This window comes from Centruroides vittatus, unplaced genomic scaffold (genome assembly GCF_030686945.1).
Source record: "Centruroides vittatus isolate TY-2023 unplaced genomic scaffold, ASM3068694v2 contig_1776, whole genome shotgun sequence".
Taxonomy (NCBI): Eukaryota; Metazoa; Arthropoda; class Arachnida; order Scorpiones; family Buthidae; genus Centruroides; species Centruroides vittatus.
In genome coordinates this window covers 2,012,097-2,038,590 of record NW_027121087.1, presented here as the reverse complement: position 1 = coordinate 2,038,590, position 26,494 = coordinate 2,012,097, and the positions used below count along the sequence as shown (strand labels likewise).

Here is a 26,494-nt window from a genome sequence, read left to right as displayed (position 1 = left end):
TTTGAGCTCACTGTACAGTATATTTGTCACTAGATTTAATTTTTTTGCAATTCATTATTATGCATTAAGTAAGCAATTCCTTTGAATCTAGATGAATAAACTGTACATTATCATAAACAGTAAGCTTGTGGCTAAAGTTAATGCAACACACCATTCACATGTAACTGAAAGTGAAACTGGCTTCTAATGAAGATTGAAATTGAAATTGGCATTAAAAAGAAACAAAACAAAAAACAACACTAAAAATGAACTATTGGAAATGGAAATGATTGCTGATGTAATTGTTTAGGCAGCCAACTTCTAAATACTAAATTTAACACTACAGTGTTATGATAGAGAAAAACTTTCCCTTTTTGTCTGGTATTGCAAAATGAAGAAAAGCATCATTCACTTAAAATGCAGACAAAACAGGCATTTTATAAAAATGTATGGGGACTTTAGCTAGGTTTATTGTAAATTCTCATTTTAAACTGAAATATAAAATTTATAAGTTTTGTGTATTCTATTAGAAAATGATATATCAAAGATGGTTTCTTTTATTTATAAAGCTTTGGTTTATTTGTGATAAAGAATATAAAATACAATTTGTGTCAAAATTTTTATATTAGAAAATAATGCACGCAGTGATGGATTGCAAGAGTCAACACTATTAAAATAATAAATTTATTAAAGTATCATATATGTATTCTATGAAGTGTTTTCAATATCATAAAATGTATTAAAAAAATTGAGATTAAAATATTAAAATGTACTGTAGTTTCCAATTTCATCAATAGAATATCAATAGAACCTATGATTTTATATAGTATTAATAAAAAGTTAATGCGACTGATGAAATCTTAATTGTATAATTTCTATATGAGCCATTCACAGGCCAGATCGATTAACTCCATTTGTAAATCCTTAATATAATTGTTATTATTTTTAAATTTTTCACGTAACTAATTTTATATATTGTTACATTAAAGCTATGCATTATGAATATATAAAAATACATTCTACAATGTTTATTTAAATTTAAACTTCATAAAAACTATTTAAAAAAATTTTTTTTTTAATCAATTTTTATACTTTTTGTTTTGTGGAGTTAATTGATTTGGCAAGTGAATGATTCATATTTCTTCTCAACTTACTTATGAAAGCAAATAATATAATCTCCATGTCTGGGGGCTGGATTTATGACAACAGGAAGTGTCATTTCAGAAGGTAGGCAAAACTAGCTCACTGTCAGTGATGAAAATAAACATTCATGCCAAATCTATCAGTTACTCCTTTCTGTCCGTCAGTGGTGATTTAGTTTTTATACTTAATAGATATTTATTATCAAAAAAATAATTTTTAAAAAAGTTAATTGTGCAGTATCAATTGAATATACTAAGAATACATGCCATTCTAGTGATTACTCTTGTTGGGCTGCAATTTGAAAAAATTAGAGATCTATAAATCCCCACTGTTTTCTGTCTGTCCTTCCTTAATCTTGAGAACAGAGTTAGATAAATGAAAGCCAAGACCAAATATAGAAAGCTTACGGGCAGGTGGCTCTGATTAACTATTTACGAACTTATTGGTTTGCACCAGAAGTCATGGTATTTTAATTTAAAAATTCCCCCAAAAGGAGTTAGATGACTGGCATGACTGTTGTTGTCAGGAAAAGTATAATGTACAGGGGCAAGACACTACAAATTTGAGGTGGAGAGCATATAATTTAAATTAAATAAATTAAAATATGATTTTTTTTTTAATCTCAAAATTTGAATGGCAGTTTTTCTGTTATAGTATATGATCATGTTAATCAAGTAATATCTAGAATAAATTTCTAATTATGTGATGCTTTATGTAAAATTAGACTAAAGTATATTGATTCTTATCAATGATAAACATCAACTGTACTAGTACACCTCTATGAAGTCTTTAACTTGTTAAACATATAAAACATGTTAAGTTGTATATAATGATTATAAAGCTGGTATGATTCTTCATATTATGAGCTGATTTAAACATAAAAAGAAAGTTAAGAAATTTTCTCTTTCCTCCTTTCATGATTACCACCACTTAAGTGTTAATGCACAAATTTCTAATTTTCTTATTGGCCAATGGTGGTGCTGGCAAAATTCCATACTCTAAGTACTGGATGCTACTTTGTCGTTAGCAGTGTAGTCTCTACAATGACTTTCATGAATCGCATCTGCAAAAGATAATTAAACTGTTTTCAACGTCGTCATTAGTAATGAAACTTTTGTGAATCTAGCCCCTGAATATTTAACATATATTTGACATATAATTGTTTTTGTTTAGGATGATAAAAAGTTTATTAAAAATCGTGAAACTGAAGATCTAACAACTTTTTTAAAATTTAACATATGATTTGAAAATATTACATTTAAATATCAACATAAATAAATAATTAAAAAATGTATTTATTGACAAACTGAAACTTTATCAGTTTGCAAATAAATTGCAATAACTATTCTTATATTTTATTAATTAGTAATGTAATGTAATGTAGGTAAATGTTATTAATAACAATTTAAATTTTTAAAAAGCAGTTGTGAACATCACATTGGCTTTTGTACTTTTGATTTACATAGTTTTTGACTTACGTAATAGGCTTAATTTTTAGTTTCTTCTGACAAAATCCAGTATTTTATTTGTATGCATCCTAAAAATAAGAGTTAAAGCAACATTTTAGTTCAAAACATCATTATTATTTTTTTATTTTACGATATTTTTTAATAACTTATTGTATCCCTTCAGGACTCTCATGAATAATGTTCTGCTGGAGCTCATGTCGGATCATATATGTCCCGGAAATTGCATTTGTTTAAAATTGCTTTATTAATGCAATATAAAATCAATAAATTATTTCATTTCACAGAAGATACACATTTTTCTTATAGTAAAAATTTCTCAACTTGAGTAAAAGTAAACATGAATTTTTAAAAATTTTGAAAATTGTAATGTAATAAAATGTAAGACCAAATTGGGAAAAAGTGAAGGTGATAAACATATATAAAATGTAACTTATTTATCAAGTTTTTTTTAATTATTACTTATAACTAAATCTCATACTTAATTCATCTAATAGAAGTTTTTTTTCGAGTCATATATTCTATAATGACATGCAGAAAGTAACATAAGGACTTGCCTCGGGTCAAAACAAATATGAAATGAACATGCTTATGTTTCTAGTACTGAGATGATGATAGCACTGAACAATGAATTATCCCCATTAGAAGATTACAAAAAGTCAGTCTCCTCTCGCAAATACAAAATAAAAATTTATTAATTTGAAAATTACCTTGGGTCATATTGACCCGACGTGAGTCCGGCAAGAGTATTAATAACATTAAATTTTTGTTGTCTGTTAATGTTAATATTGAAGTTTTAATTTCAAAAATAAGTATTTTAAAGTTTGATTTTTAAGTAATTTTTAAAATAAGAATGCTTTATAATGCTATACATGAAGCAACATAATGAGGAGAATATTTATCAATAATTATTAATTTTTATTAGAATTCAAGAAGATCATTCAATAATGTCTTTTACTTCAGATAAAACTGGAAGATTAGCATTGGTTAATGTGGCAACACAGGTATGTTTTTAAAAATGCTTTTGACTACTACATTGTTAAGTTGTGGTGTGAATTATTATTAATGTAATACAGATAATTTTATAATAATGAATAGACCATCGAATTTACTCAAATTTAAATGTTCGGATTAAAATTATTAAGAAACAAGATTAGTTCTATTATCGGAATACATCTGATTATAGTATAAATGACAGTTCGATGATTAGTCGACTAACTGATGATTCTTCTGTTAGATTTATTAAAAAACCTATTGATTTGTAATGAAACATAAACAGTGAATAGTAATTTATATGGCATTTTTAATTTTTTTTTTTTTTTTTGAAATATTAAAAGGTAATACAAATGTCATGGAAAGAAAAATATTATTTAATAGTAAATCCAATTGATTAGACTGACATAATTTTCATTATAAACAATGGATAAATTTATAATTTATTTAACCTGTCAGCTGCACACTCGATAATCCGAAACAACACCGCTGTTGTGTACAGGTTTTGTGGTTTTTAAAGTGGTTTTTCAATTTGCGATATCTCGCTTAAAAATTGTAGTAGATATAATCTGTTTTCAGTTTTCTATCACGTACATATTACACTTTACGATTGTTAACTTCAAAATATTATGTACGTTTAAAAAAATTAATAAAATTTAAGATTTTAAAATATTTAAAAAATCGTTTTTTTATAAATTTTCCATTAATTTGTTACATACGTTACTTAGACATGTATATTTTCTGTCAAATAAAAAAAACTGCAGCTTTCTAAATCAATGTAGAGAAATAATACGGCCTATAGATTATAACGCCGATCGGCGTGGGGGGTGGTGGCCTTTCTAAATCTAGGTTAATACACTTTTATTACTGATGATGTGTATTTGATTCTATTTATACGTTATTTAATTTATTTTACTAATAGTAGACTATAATAAGTGATTATTACTTTATTATATTAACGACTATACATGTATATCTTATGTATTACGGAAGTATCACCATAACCAGAAGTACTTTGTTTTTTGAAAGATTTATGGCTGAATGGCTTAAAAAAACAAGCTTATTTGTTAAATATGATAAATATACATCAAAATTTATTAAATTCATGCTAAAAATAGATAAGAATAACAATTTATAATTGTTTGTTTACGTTTGTAGCTGACAATGTAGCTCGAAGTTGGTATAACTTTTTCCAAGAAAGTTCCCACCCCGCAAACCCAAGTCAATGCTTATTGGTCAAAGGATAGTCATTTAGCTATAATATACCAATTAGAACTTAACAGGCATGCTAACTAGGATTTTATTGTCAAATGAACAAAAGAAAGGTCTCCCATAGACTTAACATGGAATGGAGGAGTTTTGTGCCTAAATTTAAAAATACGGGGTGGTAACAAATATCTTATTCGTTGAAACAGACTTAGTCTATGTAGATAAAAGCCAATCAGTGCTTAAATCGCCACCAACTAGTTAATTACGAAAGAAAATTGACAGTTACTCCAACTGGAGTACTCCGCAACAGTTTAACGAAAACCGGTTACTCCAATAGCAGTACTCCACAAACAACTGGTTAATGTGTGTAGCAAAAAGAATCTGGTTTGGTTTTCAATAGTCTTTCAATAAATTTCCCTTCTTGGTTTACCATAGATTGAGTGATCAAGAGTTAGCTTTCCTAGGAAATAATGGGCTTTGCTGAATTGACTTTCTTTTCTCATCAGAATGGGGTAAAATAAAACACCTAGTTTAATGATTTTTAGATGTAGGGAACCATGTAAGGGAAGGACAAGAGTGAGTTTTGTAGGAAAACTTTTCTAACAAATGCTTGACTGAGATTACTGATGATCATTTTATGATTAGTGTTATTTAGTCTTTCAATATAACATTAGTGGTAAGAATTTGTTTGTTAGATGATATGATTTTTCATTTGTACTAATCTGTATTAGGAAATAAGTTCAGAAATCCTCAGTGAACGAGTAATGTTTCTTGTTTTTGCAAAATCAATGTGTGTATGAATGTTAAAAAGACAGTATTAGAATAAGTAAAGTTTTATAACAGGAATACAAAGCATGTGATCTGCTAAATATTTTATTGATGATTCTGGTAAAATATTTGTTAGACCTACCCAAAAATTTATAAATGCATTAGTGTTGTTTTTCTATAAAGCTATGTGACATATTTGAGTTTAACATAGTTTTGTATTGTTGGATTTGTATACAAATATTTAATATCTACACAAATGTTCTAGCTAAAATACTATGTTAAAATAAAGTGTTCTTCCCAGATTTATTGTAGGAACCTGTCCAGTGTGACCTGATATCTTTTTGATTGACTGCACCAAAACAAAATCTGCACAGATATCCACTCATACACAGGACTGCCTTCATTGCCTTCCAGTGTGAAGCAGCACCATAGTCCATCGATGAATTTTTTTGCCATCATGGTTTGTTACTAGCTCAGGAATGTCGTCTACGTCACTTTCTTGGTTTTCTGAGATCTTTTGATGTTTTGCCATGATTTCTGGCACAATCCCATCTTCCAGATCTTCATTTTATTCATGGCAATGAAGATTGTCATCAACTCATAAAAACTCCATTGTATTGATGGACTTGTTGCACTTCTGTATTAATGTCATTCTCGTTACTGTCTACTGCCATTGCTTGCATTGCCAAGTCCAAGTGCTTGAAACCACAGTGACCAAAGCAGTTTTGAATCGTCTTGCTGCTTATCTTCTGCCAACTGTCACTTTAGGAACTGGATTGCTTGTAAAATGTTGACCTTTGAGCTTACTTTGATGGTGGTTAAAAATGACATTAATAGGTCTTCAATTGTTTGGAGAATAAAATTTACCAGTTGTCCACTGTATAGTATCTTCAAGTTATTTATGATTCCCATGTCCATTGGCTGTATCAAAGAAGTAATCTGGATGTTTTTCAGGCAATCCAAATGAGGATGTGCAACACAGTTCTCCAACAGCAAGACGACATTTCTTGAGCTTCGTCCTAGCTCTCGATCCCATGTTTTAAGCCGTTTCTTAAAAATTCAGAAGTCATCCATATATTTTTGTTTGAACGGTAAACCACTGGCAAGGTGTCCATTCAAAGACCTTTAAAACATCGGGGCTTTGTACTTTTCCTAATTACCAACAGCTTCTGTTTGTTGCCACCTGACAAGTTCGAGCAGCACAACACAGTTATGCGATTTATTGCTTTCTTGGAACCAGATAAAGTAATGTGTTTTTAGCACAATAATAAAGTCCAGTCTCATCTGCATTATAGATGTCATCTAGAGAAAACTTCTCAAGAAGTTTGGGTAATTTGGTGTTTTTTCATTCATCTGCACTTGTGGTCTTGGCACTTTCCTTCTCACCATGAGCTTCCTTAAATTTGATTTTCATGCCTCAATTTCCATTGAGACAACCAATCATCTGTTGCTTTGAAATCATGGCAATTCAGCTTTATAGCAAAGACTTCTGCTTGACATTTGAGCATTGGACCACTGACACGAACATCTTTTGCAGTTACAGCGGCAAACCATTGATTGAGAGCACTGTCGACTTTTGGATCCTTGCCCTTATGTTTCCAATTCCGAGTTGTTCCTTGGATTCCTTTGCAGGATGTCCATTCTTCTTGAAGTTTGTCTTCTTGCTATATCAAGCATGAGATTGTGTTTCTGGTCACACCTGTCATCTCTACCAGTTGCTGATAGCTGGTGCTAGGGTGTTCTCTTCTGATTTGATCTAGCAGATTAATTTTCTTAGCAAGCATCAATTCTGTTTGTGGCATCTTATATCAAACAGTAGAGAACTAAAGGGCATGTGCTCTGTCAGACCTCCACGCAGTTAATGGCCACAAAGATAAAAGTGGGATGGGGACGTGAGGTAGAGAATGAAGAATTTTTGAGAATTTGTCATTTTGTAAGGCAGTGGTACACACTTTGTTGAAACATGTGGTCTGTATGAGTGGTGGAGCCAATTTGACACGATTGAGTGAGAAAAAGAAAGACAAGGCCTGCACTCTTAAAAAGTTTCTTGTGTTTTGTAATCATGATTGACAGCTGATAAAGGAAACTGGACGGAGGTTGCTTATGGAAAAGCTGAAAATATCCAAATTCATGTCTCTTTTGTTTAGTTTTCCAAGAGAAATACTGTGCCATCAGGGCTACTAAGCAGCATTTTGTGGCCAGTAGACAAAGTAAATTATGCTTGCATTATAGGATTTGATTCTATTTTCGAATGTTTTGTCTTATTAACTGACCGGGCTAATAACCAGAATCGACTGTAATTCCCATTGATAATTTTGACATGATGGCATACTTGCAAAATCAATTAACCACATATATCAAGGATCACCTACAATTTCAAATTTTGTCCTCTTTCCTCGTGTGTTTGCAATATGTGAGGAAAGATTTTGTGGAAAGAAGAAAGGCAATAGAAAGTAAACTATTACTAAAAACAGAAGAAAACTGGCCTAAGTGTGCAACGAAAACTGCCCAAAATTGACACAAATAATTATATTAATAAAAATATTGGAGCTTGAAAAAAATTGATAAACTAATAGTTTTCATGATGTCAAATTATAATGAGATCTTTTCATGTAACATTCTATAGAGTTTTAATTCCACTGTGAGGAATTTTTTTGTTTTTTTCTAAGCATTTGGTGACATCTTAGAAGTTTTGAATTGGCAATATTCCTGACTTTCTCTTATGATAACAATTGAATTGATTGAACCAATAGAGCCAAATACTTGGCTACCAAATTTTCTAGTGCACTGACTTACAAAAGCTATTAGATGTTGAAAGTCTCAAATACTACAATATCATAAATTAGTTTGCTTTTCTGGCAATTTATGAGGAATTTCATCATAACTGATGATACAAAGCATTTGATAATCCAGACTTCAGTCAGTAAGATCCTTCAGAGTATCTATAAAAAGTTGTGCGCTTTAAAGGCCATTTGAAAATATTTTATTACACTAATAATTCCTAAGAGTTTTCTAATTAAACTACTTGGAAGGTTTATCAAAATGTAGTAAACAGTATTTGCAATTTCTAGGAAAATATAATGCACAATTAACATCTAAAATAATAACAATTTTAAAAAACAATATTTAATTCTAATAGTTTTAAACAGTATAAGAAAATTGTTTGTTTGAATTTTTAAATGATGACTGACTAAAATAAATATTGTATAAAAGCACTTAAAAATGTAAGGTTTAACAACAAATTACGAAACTACAGATTTTTTTTGTATTAATCCTATATAATATTTTTTTGTCTTATTAAAATTTTGTTAAATAGATTTATATTTCTAGCAATACTATAATTAATAAATAAATTTATTTTATTTGTGTTAGGGTGTTCATTTATGGGATTTAGAAGATAGAGTATTAATACGAAAATTTCAAGGTTTAACTCAAGGTCATTTTACAATTCATTCGTGTTTCGGTGGGGAAAATCAAGTGTTCATTGCAAGTGGAAGTGAAGGTAAGATTCATATTAAAAAACTAACTGTAATTACACTATTCAAGATTTATTACGAATGTTTATTTTTGTATTAAACAAACAATAATAATCTTTCATCTAACAAAGTCACGGAAATTTCTTTACCATATCAATTTATTTTTAAGATATAGAAATTGTAAATTGGTTGTATACCGTAATGATTGCAATGATTATATTATTTAAGTTAATAGATCAGAAATTAATGGTTTTAATATATTGTTTCTAATCTTGCTCAAATACTGTTCGGGTTGATGTCAAATTTCTCTTTCCTAAATAAGTATATAAACTTGTTAAATTATTTAGATCAAGTGAACACTAAAGGGTTTCCGATAATTTTGGTTTTGGTTCTTTAATTTTTACAATATTTCAAAATAATATTAAATACAACAAATTGTGATTGTACGAGATTGTCTTATTTTAAGAAATATTATTAAAAACTTGAGTGACAATGTACAAATTATGATTTTTTTTTCTTGTAAATAAGTTCTTTCTAAGATCTGTAATTCTTGCATCAAAGCATAAAGACCAAAAATATGATAATTACACAGAACGACAACAAAACACCAACTTACATATCTTATGAAACTGTGATTATTTTACTTGTTAATGCATGGAAAATTATCAAATAATACTCTGAAATAAGTGAACGAATGAGTTTGAAACAAGTTTTTAAGCATTTATATTGGCATTTCAGTTCAAAAATGCAGATATCTTGAGTTATCAAAGCTGCATAAATACTCAAACCCAAATTTAAAATATTCGTTTATTTTTAATTCCAGTATATAATGATGTTACAACAAAAACAGCTGTAGGCAGACAAAAATAAATACAACACTAATCTCAAATATTAATTTTGTCAAGATATAATGTTAACATGTTTCATACATAAGTTAATAACAACAAACCCCCTTTTGCAAACTGGAGATAATTATTTCTTCGTGATTAAATACGAGACAAATATGATTTTTATAGAATTATTATTGTAAAAATTATTACATTTAATTTACATTTCTAACTTTAGATAACTGCGTGTATATTTGGCACATAAGACAAGAGATACCCATAGCCGTGCTCTCCGGCCACAGTCGAATCGTAAACTGCGTCAGCTGGAATCCCGTCTATTCTTCTATGTTAGCGAGTGCCTCCGACGACGGAACCGTTCGCATATGGGGCCCCGCAGAAAAGAAGATCAAGAGAGAATCTAGTAAATGAGTTTACTAAATTTTTTCTTGAAATTTTTGTGTAAATTTATTTAAACGTAAATTTTTTATTTACAGATCATGTTAATGGTGTTACCTCTTCATACAAAACGTTATAGTATCATCTGGTATTTAAAATTGCCAATTTAATTTAACCAGATGTACTCTTCCATTATATACTTTGTAGGGGGCCTTTTCCACATGTGATGTCTCTAAAATCAACCAACAAATTAAATAAATTTCAATATATTGCTTAGTGTAAGGAATGTTATGCCTTGTTGCATACTAAATGTTCCTGTCAAAAATAGAAATATTTTATTTTATGTACATACCTACTGTTGTGAAGTGCTGCTGGAATGGCTGCAATAATTTATTTACTATTTCCTTGCACCATTTCATTGTACGTCAAATAATTATATCCTCCTGTAAATTTCATCACCGTAGCACATTCCAACAAAAAATAGATTGCACCCCATTTTTTCAAAATTCACTTCTTTAAAAATTCATTATTATATATGCTATATTGCAGTCATCTTTTTAACAATTATCTTCTCAAATCTCAAACTTTTATAAAATTTAGAAAATTTTGAGTTATTAAATTTCTTTGAAGCTTCTTTGCAAGGAATAGATTCGCATACTCATTACCACAAAAGTTTTAAGCAATTTGTAATCTACCAAGATGATGATAATAATAATGTAAATATTATCGTTATTGTTTCTATAAATACTATATAGTTTGTGACATTTGACAATAAAATTGTCTCTATTTTTTTACATTGTTGCCATTTTGATTTTACTCTTTCAATGTAAATGCGTCACATACAAGAAAAGAAAATCGATAATTCGTTTTTGAGATTAGAATTACTAAAACAAAATGTGATAAAAAATTATCCTTAGTAATAAAAACAAGGATGTAAAGATTAATTTTATAATTTTTGATTCACGTGTAAATATTAACTGGGAAAAAAATCATTATACATTGCAGCAGTACTTCATTTGTAGGAATTTTATTTGTTCTGTTTTTATGTTTGGTTGTGTAGCGTACCATGTTTCCATGGGTTTTCAGATATGAATGTCCTCAAGTTTGTATGTACGTGTGACTGATTTGTTTTTAAAAACTTCAATTTAAAAAATTTTATCATGAAGGGGAAAAATGTGCAACAGTTTTGTGTTTTGTGATAATATATATATATATTTTTTTCCTCCTCCAGTTAATGTAATAAATTAAAAGTATATACTAAAGTTAATACTCAGGAATTTTAAAAAACAGAACAAAATGCTCATTAAGTTTGAGTAAGTGGAATTCCTATTTAAAACCCATAAAAATTGTAGCTCTCGATGCCCGAACCTCGTTTACCGTAATCCGTAGACGAGCGTGGTATGCCACAATAGAATATCCTTAGATTTTGTCGAACTAATTGCAATAATCCGAAAGAGAGCATATTGTAACTGTTCTTTGAAAATTATGTTGGAATTTTCTTCGAAACCTACTCAAAAGTTTAGTTTGTCATATTTTAAAAAAGCATTTTTTGACGTTTTTAAACATAAGCAAATCCTAAAACTTTAAAAAAATATATATATAAAAACTATCATCATATAAATGTCTGTACAAATGCTTAAAATTATGCAAATCATTATCAAATGCAGCAAAGTTTCCAAAGTTGAAAGAATATTTTTCATCTTTTTTTATTTATTGAGTTAAGAAAATTCCAAATAGTTTTATAATGAGTAGTGCCATAAACAAGACAATTTTCTTACTGTTTTTATACATAAAACCAGTCACGTTGCACAAGTTTAACGACTTTCAAAATAGATTGTAACGATAATATATCAGCCCACATATTTATCATTAATCATATATAGTTCATATTTTAAAGCTGTGTTCGTTCCACTTTAATTGTATATTTTTAAATGCCGTTCGTCCGTGGTTATTTTTAACATTTCGTCTAACAAAACTGTTGTTTTCCGGTAGTTTTTTTAATTTACATTCCCCTCGAAACGGAAATGAAAATGCAAATGTTTATTCTTTAATAATCGAACGATACTGTTTTAACATAATGGTGATAAATGTGCAAAATATTTTGATGTTAGAGGTGCTTAAACTTGTACGTATGCAGATTCGAGTGCATGCCCGTATGCATTGTGTATAGTGAAAGTTTTCCCGTTCCATATATAAATATATACACTCTCTAATAGAAATGTTTGCCAATTTCAACACTTAAACTACATTGTAATGAAGGCATCTGCATACTAAATTACAATGTTATTTTGTAAAAAAAAAAAAGAAAAGAAAAAAAAATGTCTTTCACTGAATGGAAATTATTAAAATAAAAGATTTCATCAATCTTCAGTTCTTGTTTTTTAAAAAAATTTTATTTTTCAAACATATTTTAAAGAAATTTACATCAAAGTGAAGCTTAATAAAATACTTTTTTTTATTTACTATTTAAATTCATTCATTAGTTTGACTAGATTTTAAGTGCTAAAAATTACAAAATTCTGATATCGGTAACAAAATATTGCACCTATCACAATAAATTATTTTATAAATGCATCTACATAATACTGAGAACAATTTAAATAACTTTTACATTAAAAAAAATTCCAACATTACGAATAGCATTTTGAAATTAACAACTAAATCATTTCCGTTGATCCTTCAGAACTAAAATATGTAAATTTTTTTCAACTATTCTCGCTATAATTTCTCGTGCTGCAACTATAATTATTCGTTTTATGACTTGCCGATCGAGAAGTTTGTCGTAAGTTATAGCAAAAGCTTTTTAGGGCATTCCTTTATGTTTATTTTTATATTAATAAACTGTACACCTCAAAGGTTAAAATCAATAAGTTAACGTTTTTGAACATTGTGTTCTTCGATCTGATGTTTTATTCCATTTGGTAGAGAGATGATAAGTTAGTAATTAAACGAATTATCGTACATCAAGTTATTAGAAGAGAGTTTAATAATTAATTTTTCATTCTTTGTACTTTTATGATTAAGTAGTACTTTAAAGTGTGTTTGTCATAGTTTAAAACAATAATATTGCATTACTATTAACTTTTTTGTCAAATTTTTCTGGTATATTTGTAAAAAGAAGTAATCCAAAATCTAATAATTTAACTTAAAATGCAAGGATAGCAGTTTTGAAATGTAATTCTTACCAAAACAGTATTTGCGAAGTCCTTCGATGGTTTTCTAATCGATCCATTCTCGAAATTTCGGGTAAACGAACGATAAAATGCTATTCGTAATGGATGGAATGTTTTAATAAGGAAAAAATTCACTTATTATAAAATAAACAACATTTCTAACAAACATCTTTGTATAAAAATTAAAATTTTGCTAATGACACTCGTCAAATACGGAGAACCTCTTTACAGAGTAATTGTAGAGGCCAGATCAAAAGGGCAAGTTTCTGCTGTTAAGTTTTTTGGGAAACAACAACGTAATAATAATAATAATAATACTACGTGCGGAGAGATTTCGGTATGTTGTTCTGTAGGTTTTGGCAATACGACACGATCCAACAAAAAGTGTTTAAAAATGGAAATATAATGTTTTGTTCTGGACCACCTCAATCCATTTGCTATGTAACGAGTTATTATGTGGCATTTTGTATTGTTGCTGTTTGCTTTTTATTTTACATACAACTAGATTGCTTTTAATATGAATTCGAAAAATATGATGATTTATTCCAATTATACTGTATATAGAAATACCTGTGGGTTGTATTTGTAGTCGGTTGATCCTTTTAGATATGTTTCGGCTTTACCTGTATTATTCGGCGATTCTCTATAGGAGGAAAATTGTATGATAATTATGTGATTGCTTAAAATGAAGTTGTAAATAATGACGCTCAGCTTATTAGAGAACTGCCTGGCAATTGGGATGCTTATATATTAGAGCACCCCAAATTTTTGTTTATAATCCGTTTCATTTGGCTTTGGCATTACTTGGTTGCATTTTCGTCTAGTCCCTTTTCTAAGGTGAGAGTCTAGACTAAGATTGACGTGTAACGCTAGTCGCAATCGCCCGCTTCCGTCGAAATAACTATTCTACTTTTGCATACATTTAGTAATATGGGTAACTGATGTATGTAGTTAAAATATTTGAATAAAATTTATATGGTAAAAAGAAATGTGAAATATCGTTAGCCAAATATTTCTGTTCAATTGATATATTCTCTAAACATGTTTGTTTCGGTTGGGTTCTATTCGAGGTACTCCCCTAATTAGAATGGTTCGACTGTGGCTATTGGCCACACTAATAGTGCTGTTTTAATTAGAGTTTTTAATAATTGATTTATAATATATAAATTATTTGGTAATATGTTATATTTTATGCTCATGATTAATTTTAATAAATATATATAATGCATTTGTTAATTTCCTGTTTTCCATGTGTTTAAATCTTAAAAGCAATTCACATTTTTTTCTAGTGTTTTGGTATGCAATTCTTCTATAACAACATAGTTCATAAAGTTTAAATAAAAATTAATGCACAGAATAAAAGAATTAAACAAGAATTCTGTAATATTTCTTATCATAAATTAAATTCTATCACATTTGAGCAGTTACAAAACAAATTTATATATTAATGATGATGATATAAAATCTCATTTTAACAAGTTTTTCTTGTGTACTCTAGAGTATATACATAGAAATATTTAGTCAAAATTCTTATTTATTGCATGATATTTCACACAAATGATAAGTAAATGACAATCATGTACAAGTTTAATAATTTAGAAAATACTTTTTCTGCAATAATGGGTGTTGTTATAGAGGTTGGTATTGTGGATTTGGACTTGTCAATTCTAAATTAATCAGTTTTGTAATAAGAGTAATTTTAAAACTATATTAGACCATCTGTGAGTGTTTTCGACAGCAAATAAAAAAATTGGATGCATCTGTAAGTTCACATTTCTGCCAGTATTGATCACAAGTTTTAAGAACGGTAAGAACTAAGGATTTTAATGTGTTGACTTTTGCTATAATTAAGCCAAAAGAATTTTTACATCGGCAATTACATATGTAATCTGTGAAAATGTTTACACAGGTTGGATGTTTTTCTGCAATTTGGCACAGTCTTGACTTTCGTGCGTCTTGTGGCTCTTATTGACGACAGGATTTTGAGCGTACAAGTAAGTGGAATAAGATACGATCGAAATGCTGATAACTGTAAAAATGTCTATTGTTATTCCAAAAATAATCCAACAGAGTATTGCAGTAAATACCAATTCTAGAGCACTGGCAAAGGTTTTAAGGATGGAGTTGAGGTTTTTGAGAAAGAGAGAGGTGACGATTCCACAACCTGCATTGTTTATCATGACACACACGATTAGTGGTCGAAATACCGATTTTACCGATTCTTTTGTGAAGGCTGTCGCAATTTCACCATTAAGTCCGAGAGCTACGAAATTACAGACGATGGAATCGACGTACATGAAGACATTTTGTACCATGATGTGAACTTCGGCTCCAACTCCCTTCAGTAGGAACTCGTTGTACACTCCGGCAAAACAGGAACAGAATATCTGCAAATTTAGAACATAAATTCAATGTTGAATGTGAGCAAATGCTTTTTAAATAGTTCAATACATGGTGGTCTACATATTATACGAGGGCTGTTCGGAAAGTTCGCGGCCTTAAATAGAACAACAAACAAAATAATGTTAAAACTTTTTTATTTTTCAATGTAGTCCTCCTTTGTTAGCAATGCACTAGCTTTTTTATGCCATCACAATAGGTCGATTTGTCAAAGTGTGCAAAATACTCGTTCACTTTGTCATTTGAGTGGAAACTCTTTCCAGCCAAGAATTTTTTTAGGTTTGGAAAAAGATGGGAGTCACTGGGGGCCAAATCAGGTGAGTACGGTGGATGTGGAACTAATTGGAAGCGAAGTTCATTTATCTTTTGTTTGGTGATTCTGGCGGAATGTGCAGGTGCATTATAGTGGTGGAACGGAACCCTTTTTCTTCTTCAAGTGTTGCCTCTTTTCTTCGATTTCTTTTTTCGGTTTTTCCAAAAGTTCACAGTAATAGACAGCATTGATGGTCTTTCCTCTTTCTAGGTAGTCAATAAAGATGATGCCCTTAGCATCCCAAAAAAGGCCATCACTTTCCCCGCTGATGGAACTCTGCCTTCTTTGGTGGTGACGAAGTGTGATGTTTCCATTGTTTCGACTGTCCTTTTGTTTCAGGAGTGTATAGTCGTTCCACGTTTCATCAGTAGTCACAAACCGACGCAAGAAATCCTGTGGGTTTTTCTGATAGAAGTCCAAACACTCCTTTGACATCAAAGTGCGAACATGTTTTTGCTCGGCGGTCAGCAGACGCGGCACCCGCCTTGCTGAGACCTTCGTCATACCCAAATTTTCGGTTAGGATGTGGTGCACCTGATCAACAGAGATGCCTGTTGTCTCAGCTATCCCACGTGTTTTCAAACGGCGATCTGCTAACACAAATCGTGAACTTTTCCAATATTTTCTTCAGTGACAGCAGTTGACGACCGTCCGCTGCGAGGGTCATCTTCCACACTCTCTCTGCCAGATTTAAAAAGGGCTGTCCATTTTTTCGCAGTGGTGTACGAAGGAGCAGACTCTCCCAAAACTTCATCCATGTTAGCTTTGATTTGAGATGAGGTCAACCTTTTTTCGTCAGGTATTTTATGACCGCACGAGTCTCCGTCTTCTCCATTTTTGACAAAGCATGTGCACACTGACTATCTGCTAAGCTGTCGTGGCAGAAATTGGTATCATGTCTTTAGCAAAGATGGCTGAATTATTCCAAAAATTAAATTGATTGCAGTGCCACATATAGGCAAGGCCGCAAACTTTCCGAACAGCCCTCATACAATACATAAACTTAAAAACAAAATATGTGATCCTGATATTTAATAATTAAGATTATTTTCTGTCAATAAACATTTATTATAATTTTCAGAGACGCTATTATTAACAGAAATGCTGTAATTCATTATACATAAGATTAGGACAAAATGTAAAGAAATGATAGCACACCCATTAAAAAACGATCAATGAAATCAACATTTCTTCAAATTAATTTCAGTCATAAAAAGTGAAGAAAGCCAGTTTGAGCTGTCATATTAGGTTTAAAGGTAAAATTTTGTTTTTTTCCTAATGTCTATTTATTGAACATTCTAGAAATGATAGAGTAACTAAAGGGCAATGTGTACTTTTAGGGCAACACCACAAGAATGCATTATTTTATCACTTCAAAAATGGCCACATTGCAGATGAGATCATGAGCTTTCATTGTAAAGTGTTTGTTCATCCTTGAACTCTAACAAAGATCAAGCAGCTGTTGTAAATATGAAAGGTTCGATAGTGCAGAAGGCTATTATCTGTTTGTTTGGCATTGTCATAATGGAGCTGTTTCCAACGAACATCACTGTCACTAAAGAACTCTAGTGTTAACAATTGAATTGTTTTGGCACCAAGATCAAAGAACTTCATCCAAAAATTGTCATGGCAATATCACACTGTCAATGTGCCAGCACATAGAGCAAAGATTGGCCTTAGAGAAGCTGGCCAGTCCAGGCTGGGAGGTTTTACTTCGTCCACCTTACAGTGCAGACTTGGCACAAACTGACTACCATCTATCTTGTGCCCTGCAGAACCATATTACCAATATGCAATTCGGTAATAATACCCAATATTCGACACTTTTTCAAACAAAAAAACCAGCTTTTCTATGCCCATGGGATTAAAAGTTTGCAGCAAAGGTGATGAGATGTGACTGCTATTGATGGTAATTAACAATTGTAGTTCACCCTGAAAGTTAATTGTCAATAAAGTTTACCTTTACAACTTTATTGAAATTATTTTTAAATTGAGTTTGAAGCAATTTCCAAAAATTGTAGTACATCAGTGTTTGCAAAAGTGAGAATTCTACCAGTAGTTTATCTCATTCATCCATGACTGTAATGATTAGGGAACTTTCAAGCATACAAATTATTGTTTGCATGAACTTTGTGCCAGAACACCCTATACATTTTCTAGGGAATCAAGATCCAGGTTATGCAATGGCCATAAAACTGCAAACCAACTTTTTGTGAAAACTCAATGGGACAACACGCTGTGTTGCATCAAAATTCCGATTATTGCCACCTATGAGCAGACAAGCAAAATCAGCATTTCCTGATGTACTGAAGTTTGTTTGAGCAGGAAACAGCAAGATCAAATGTATGGTGAGTAGTCAGTTTTCCTACAGAACCCATTCCAGGAGTAGTTATTACCATCTGGCCCATCTGAATAGATCACAAATTTCCATCCCTCTTTCCAACATGCCACTAAAGGTTGACATGTTGGAAAGAGGGTTAAAGGTATGAAAAAATGAGATTGCAACTGCATCTAAACTTTTTATGACTTTCCACACTGTTTGGTGACTTAACTGGAGATCGGTGATGACTATGAGTTGTAATTTCTCTGTTCGACATGTTCTTTACCCTTCTGATGTTGCATGATGATAGTGGTTTTTGTTATCCAGGTTAAGTAGGTATGCAAGAAATATAAGACCTGGCAAACTACTGTCTTATATTTACCAATAATAGTGACAATTTCCCACACCAATTGGCTCACCAGAAATCTTACCATCTGCATCAAGCAATTTCTATTATAGGTCCAGATGTAGAAAAGGCATTGTTTATACCTGACATAGGGTTTACCATTAGATCCAAGCAGGTTATGCTTTCATATGAATCCAAATTTAATGTAATCCCTTGTGTCAACATGTTGTTTAGCCTACATAACCTGTTGGCTTCTTATATGGACAATAGGCTTTTAAACCCATAGTGCATGCATACACTTTTTACTTCTGTCTGATCTTCTCATTTTCAGTATCTTATCCTGATACATTTACCTCGATACAGTTAATTCTTTTAACATTGCCATGTTCATCTCTTTTGTAACAAAAACACAGTTGTGTATTGATGACAATTTGCTCTTTGCAATGTTTCATAAGAGGATAAATTTCAAGCATTCAATCTGACACTGCACAAAGTCCATAACTGTTGAGCAAAATGGAAAGTTTTTGACAGTTATTCTTTTGCAGTATATTTTCTTGGGCTTTTAAACCAATGACTGACACAAGGGACAATCAGTAAAAAGATTACATGTCCAGAATATCATAGGTAGGGCATTTGTATTAGCTTCATATGGTCCATGTTTGTTTGGGAGAATGTCACTACTCATTGCTATATGCTTAAACATGACATCACGGGATTGTAAGCAAAGTAAATGGATGACTCATTTAAAAACATGTCTCTGGTATAAGTGCAATCAATTTGTGGGCAATGAAGGTACCAACAGTATAATTTATTGACAGCTTGAAGGTTATGTCAAGGCAACATGTCATGAAATAATGCTGTACATTTGCATCTGGTAGACATTATTTGAGTAGCCAAAATCCAGGTTTCAAAAAAAAGTAGACATTTGTGTTCCTCGACGACCACAGTTATTGCACAGGACAAAAAGATAGCTTTGCAGTATATTGCATATACATTGAGTAATGCACTTCATCTGTCACAAAAGCTGTGTGCAGCATTAACAATGCAAGAAATCACCCATAGAGTGGAAACATGCTTGTTCATCAGAAAGGTCACAGTATTCATTTTCTGGAATTCCTTAGAGCAGGGATGGGCAACCTTTCTCTATGTAAGGGCTGCACTTCAAAAACTTTTGAACTGACGTTGGCTGCATACAAGAGAAAAGAGAAAAATAATGTCAGTAAATCACAATTATTTATTCATATATAATTATAAATTAGCATAGGTATACTTAATTTAGCTTCTGGAACTGATGTAAACGTAATATATTGGAAATATTTGGTTAAATATTAGTCACTAGTAGTTCTAAATTAGTTTCAATGTGTCTGTTAGCCAGTTTCTGGTTTTAATTTTTACTAAGTTCATTGTGGAAAAACTATTCACAAACATAAGTTGTAGAAAATAAGGAAGTATGCAGCAAAAATTCAAATGTTAAGCAGGGAAATTGATGTATTTATTCATATTTTATGCGAGGCAGGCTGCAAAAAATATTGCTGCAGGTTGCCCATCCCTGCCTTAGACCATGGATGCACAATAAATGCTGATCAGTACTGTGAGACATTTCTTCTGATGGCCTCTTGCAAGTTCTGCAAACAATGTGCAATTTCATGCTGGACATGCTCCAGAAAATTCACTGGAATATCCTGGAGCATCCAGGTTTTTCACTGTACACAACACTCATCATTCGGTGAATCTTGGCTGCACTGTGTCTTTTAGCAAGCTGAAGGACACAGTGCACCTCACCTTTGATGACACAAGCCATGTTTCCACATACACTATACAACAAGCACTTAACAAACTGGCTGACTGCATAGGCAGCCACAAGTCAATATATCACTGTAGCCATGCCTAACAGAGGTAATTTCCAATAGCACTTTGATATACAAACACATCATTAAAATTAATCAGATTTATACTTTAGCTTATTTCTATTGACAACTAAAAATCAACCATAAGTATAATTTAGTTTCTAAAACTTATAAAAAGACACACATTTTTCTAATTTAATATAATCTTACTTGTAGAAGAATCAAAAACAAACTAAATCCTATATGACTAGTTTGAATTGTGTTTGGAGAACTTGTAGAATTGGATGAAGATGGTAATATATGCAGCTGCTTAATGACACAGCCAAAAGTTAATAAAAGCAATGAAATCCATTGCTTCTTGCTTAATTTCTTCTTAAATAAAATCTGAAAGAGATTTTCACAAATAAATTTTATAGAACTACTGTAATATTTTTCAGAATATATAAAAATTTTAAAAAAGCTTACTTGAAATATTATTCCAGTAACAACAACCCTGAACTGAAGAAGAAGGTAGTAAGTCGTTGGATCAAAAACAGTTAGATTAATAAATGCTAAATTGTTGTATAGGCAGTATAAAAAGGCCGGAACAAAATATAGCAAGAGAACTGTCCAAAAAAATGTATATTATTAAATTATAGCATAATGATTAATCTTTATTTTTTCACTTAATGTGCTTTATTAAACAAATTTTAACCATTTTAATTAACAAATATATCATTCATATTGTATTAATTTTAAATTATATAACATCTTACCTCTTGCATTTTTAACAATGTCATAGAAGAGATGTGAGATAGCATTACTGAAAATAATTTTAATTGTTAGTAAACAAATTTGAATATGCTAAAAACTTTATTAATATATGATTATTAGAAATAAAACAAAAGTCATTAATTTACTTTAATTCATTTTCATTTGATTAGTACTGTAAATATTTCTATCATCAATATGACAAGACAATATAAAAGTTTGTGTCACTTCTATGCAAATTTTCATAAAGTATTTAATAATAATAAATGGAAAACAAACCAAACTGACACATATTATAATTAAAATTAAATAAACAATCTTACTCTCTGCAGTAAAATATTATTGAAGAGAAAAGTTTGAGACATTCTGTGAGCATAACAACAGTAATGGTGCTGTAGGTGTACTTATTATCTGCTGTCTTTGTAGCTGTTACCAGAATACCTGCAAGTGAAAATAGTTGATATTAAAAAAAAGAAATGAAATATACAGGGTATTCACGTAAGGTCTTACAAATCAATAACTTGGAAAATATTGAACCCCCCCACGTATAAGCATACTTAATGCAACAATGTTTGTTTTCTCGTCCAGTTTTTGTTGGAAAAATTCTATATATTATGTGGAACATCTTTAAATCTACCAGTGTTGACTGCAGTAATTTCATCTTTTTCTATTGTTTGGCAGCACTACATTTAACTTTCAAGATAGAGTCTGTGACTGAAGTGTGTTCTAAACAGAGCTGTGAGTGAATTTTTGGGAGAAAACAAGACAGACACAAACATTCACCAGTGCTTAAATTACGTTTATGGAGATATGGCAGTGGATAAAAGCATAGTCGTTGAGCAAAGTAACTGTCATCATCAGGACAAGGTAAAGGCAATCTGTCTGATCTCCTGTGCTTTGTCTACATGTCCCGCTATTGCACTCTTATTTGGGATGATCAGCAAATCACAGAGAACTCAAATTGGCATCACCGTCAGTAGTGTCAACGTAAGTGTCCACAATTTTGGGTATTCAAAGGTTTGTGCCTGATGAGAACAAACCTTTGTCCTCACCAGGCACAAACCTTGTCGCTTGAAGCCTAACAGACAATCATAGAGCAAAAAAGGATTGTCTGTGCCAAGTTGCCTGCTTGGTACGAGACTGGTGAGAACAATTTCTTATTGACTATCATCATAGGACATGAAATGTGGATTCATCAGTTTGAGTCTGAGACAAAAAGGCAATCCAGAGAGTAACATCACACAACTTATTCTTGGAAAAAAGTTCAAGTCAGTGGGCAAGATTATTGTTGTATTCCCCCATGGTGAAAGAATCAACTCAGAAATCTATGTTAAGACTCTTGAGAAGTTAAAGAAATGATTCCAGCATGTTCATCACCACAAAAAAGTTCTCCTCTGCAACAATGCAAGGCCATACACAAGTCTGTGCACTAGAGAGGCAATCACAGAACATGTTTGGTCTTTGCCATCCAATCCATTGTTCTGCAATTTTATGGCCAGCTTAATCACTGGAACTGACAATACCTATAGGGTCTCACAAAGAATTCCCGGAACTCTGTACCCATCACCGACCACAGAGATAACAGCGAAGCCATCTACATCGGATCCACCAAATGCAACATACAAACGAGGATTAATGAGCACAAAGCGGACATATTACACCATAGACAAAATACCGCCCTAGCAGTCTATTCATCCGACCCAGAAATAGAGCCTCTTTTCACCCGTGCCGGAATTATTCACTCCACGTTTCGACAAGATCACCTCAAATGGCTCGAAGCTGTATACATCTTACTCAACACCTGCAGCAATACACACTGTATCAATTTTAAAAAGGAAGTCAACTTATCATCAGCTTGGGAAGCCTTTTTTAACAGATCCCTGAAGTAGCATTATACTCTCATTGCGCAAGTCTAATATGACGACATCGGCTACACGCGACAGCGTTCCAGAATGCAGTTTTTTCTAAATCAACAGTCAACTTCGACGGGATATTTAAATTTGTAGAACAGAATTCCGTTACGCCTGAGGAAGAACCCAACGAGGTTCGAAAACGTTTGCGATTTACAGAGAAAGAGAGAAGAAGCACACCGGTCAAAGGCACTGCAGTTGTTGAATCTAATTTAAATCAAGTACTATAACATAACACAAACATTAAAATGAAAACCATATAAAGAGTTTGGTTATTTCAGCCTACCAATGTCACATTTATCACGATACTTGGATGGTACAAAATGGCACATTTTCAATGGTCAAGTAGACATGAATGAAAATATATGTTAGAAGATATCTGAAAAATTTTTCTAATGTTAACTCTAAGAAACTGTACCATTCACAGCCAAATATCAAACAGTAATCTGCAAACCAATCAAATTTCTCAAAAATCAGACTAAATATTGAAACTTGGCACTCTCAAAAACCACTTAAATCATATTTTGTGCTAGCCAGTATGTAATTTTTCTATTTAAATGCCATTACCGCTGGACCGATAGAAAAAAGGAACTGTTGCAGAAGGGAGTCGACTACTTTTAATGACAACTACTCATTAATACCGGTCTACTATTAATATTTGAAAAGTGATTCGTGTTGGATGGGTTCTGATGGCTCCACACTTGATCGAAGTTGCTGATCTTAATGTCCGAAAGACTTTGTATGACTTGTTTAAATAAAAAAAAAATCTTGTAAAAATGCTAGAATAATTGTTTTTATGTGATAATAAATTTTTTACACTTTTGGCAACAGATTGTACGTGGGAAATGTGGGAAGTGTGTTCTTGTAAATATCACATTTATGAAAAAATTATTGACCTATAATATAAATTCCCACTGTCATCACCTATCTATCTGTCCTTCCTTAATCTCCAGAAAGGAGTTAGATAGATGAAAGTCGAGACCAGATGTGAAAAGCTTAGGACAGAAGGCCCAGATTAACTATATACGAACTTCCAGTTTAGAATGGAAGTAACATTATTTTGATTCAAAATGTTTCCCTAAACGGAGTTAGATATATGATCAACACAACTTTATTGCTAACAGGAAAAGTATCATGTACAGGGGCAAGACCACCACTGAAAAAATTGAGAACATTGTGACGAAAGACTGCATTATGATGCTGTCACACTACATAATCGCTCGTTGCCGTAATCAAATAAACCAATCTGCCGCGGAGGATTAATCCCGGGAAGGCTTATGGGAAGCTGAACCCTATTTATGTGAAGAAAACTCCACAAGCAAACCTACAACTGACTAATGGTATTCAGTGGTTTTATCCACTCGGTTACTGGAGTATACTTATTGGGCTACAATTTGAACTATAGAACTATAAATTGCCAGTCGTCCATCCATCTCTGACCTTCCTTAATCTCGAGAACAGAGTTAAATAGATGAAAGTCGAGACCAGACATGGAAATCGCGAGAGAAAAGGACAGGACCAGTTGCCTATATATATATATATGAACTTCCGATTTGTACTGCAAGTCACGTTATTTAAATACAAAAATTTCCCCCAAGTGGAGTTAGCAATAGAATTGTGCTGGTTATGTATCTAACAGGAAAAGTGTGATTTACAGTAGCAAACGCTACTACACTCCACACAGGCAAGTGCTGTGCTATCTGTCGCAGTAATGGCATATCTATTTTGCACTATATCGTTGTCACAGTAATTTGGTGAATATAAGATAACTAAAGATATATATTTTCTAAAATTAACTTTTTGCCAATAGATGGCGCTACCTGTAACTCAGAAAATCGAATGTAAAATAAAAATTTATTTATTTATAGAAATGCAATCGATATTTTGGGATGGGATGTACGACATAATCTAAGTTAGAAGTATCTGAACGTAACCTCCGAGTTTCGTAGCAATTGGTCGAACTGTCTAGGAGTGTATAGCGAACAAACAAACATCCTCATTTATATATACAGTCGAGTCCGCATAAGTCGACACCGTCGGTTAAGTAGTCAACTTTTCTGTGGTCCCAGCCGACATACATAGGCATTAATGTTAAAAAAACTTTGGTTTACTCGACACCACTGGATAAGTCGACATACTTTTGCCGTCCCACACGACGATAAGTCTATACCCCTCCTGAAAAAATGAATTCACTCCGCATGTATGGTGCGAACTCATTTTTTTCAGGAGGGGGAGTCGATTTATTTATTAATATATAATTAATACATTTAATAATATAATAATACATTATTATTATTAATATATATATACATACGAAGGTTATTTTTTAAATAAGGTCCGTTTTTTAATGAGAAGAAAAATACTGTAAATATCATTAAAATATATTTTTTTCCATATACTACATACTTTTATCTACTTTTCTACATAATTTCCATTTTGTTTAAACATTTGTCATACCGCTCAACAATTTTTTTGAATTCCGACTTCAAAGAAATTTGCCGCCTGTGAAGAAGCCCAATCCACGACTGCAGTTTTCACTTCTTCGTCGTTGAACCGTTGACCACCAAGGAACTCTTTTAAGTATCGAAACAAGTGAAAATCACTGGGTGCAAGGTCTGGACTGTGTGGATAATCGTATCGAGTCAAAACGATAAAGCACTGTTCAATCTTTCTGTTTTGTGATCGTCAGAAAGCAGTCTTGGAACCCACCGAGAACACAATTTTCGATAATTCAGTTTCTCCGAAAACAATGGTATACAAAACTGATGTTGAAATCTGTGGAAATTCAATTGATAACCGTGAAATCGTGAATCGTCGGTCCTCTCGAATTTTGTTATCCACATCACGAACCAAATCTTCAGAAATCAGAGAAGGTCGGCCAGGGCGTGGCTCATCATGCACATTAACTCGCCCATCCTTGAACATTCTTACCCATTTTCGAACTTTACTATCACTCATAGCATTATCACCGTAAACTTCACAATTCTGACGGTGAATTTTCGCTGCTGCCAAATTTCTTGCACTCAAGAATCGAATAAGAGATCGTATCTCACAGTCGGCGGGAGACTCAATTTTCTTAAACATTTTAAACTTCTACAGCTCAGCATACAGACAGACTATATGGCTACAAATGGCGTCAAAACATGCGTCAAGCTTGCTCGGAGCAGAAGCGCATGCA

At 31.8% G+C, this 26,494-nt stretch overlaps 2 protein-coding genes across 4 annotated transcripts in view; one reads left to right on the top strand and one right to left on the bottom strand.

Annotated features, from left to right (window-relative positions):
- Positions 1 to 12,627, top strand: part of LOC136969311 (WD repeat-containing protein 26-like) — a 78,772-nt gene extending 66,145 nt beyond the window's left edge. For all 3 annotated transcript variants that reach the window (XM_067263432.1, XM_067263433.1, XM_067263431.1), the window contains 4 exons: positions 3,514 to 3,592; positions 8,931 to 9,060; positions 10,100 to 10,282; positions 10,356 to 12,627. In XM_067263432.1, coding sequence (XP_067119533.1) covers positions 3,514 to 3,592; positions 8,931 to 9,060; positions 10,100 to 10,282; positions 10,356 to 10,396 — 433 coding nt within the window. In that variant the 3' untranslated portion in view covers positions 10,397 to 12,627. The remainder of the gene's footprint in view (positions 1 to 3,513; positions 3,593 to 8,930; positions 9,061 to 10,099; positions 10,283 to 10,355) is intronic.
- Positions 12,628 to 15,237: 2,610 nt separating this feature from the next.
- Positions 15,238 to 26,494, bottom strand: part of senju (UDP-galactose transporter senju) — a 31,248-nt gene continuing 19,991 nt past the window's right edge. Inside the window, exons 2-6 of the mRNA XM_067263442.1 lie at positions 21,730 to 21,847; positions 21,412 to 21,458; positions 21,122 to 21,261; positions 20,867 to 21,040; positions 15,238 to 15,817 (exon numbers count right to left, since the gene is read on the bottom strand). Of these exons, the coding sequence (XP_067119543.1) occupies positions 15,332 to 15,817; positions 20,867 to 21,040; positions 21,122 to 21,261; positions 21,412 to 21,458; positions 21,730 to 21,847 (965 nt within the window). The 3' untranslated portion in view covers positions 15,238 to 15,331. The remainder of the gene's footprint in view (positions 15,818 to 20,866; positions 21,041 to 21,121; positions 21,262 to 21,411; positions 21,459 to 21,729; positions 21,848 to 26,494) is intronic.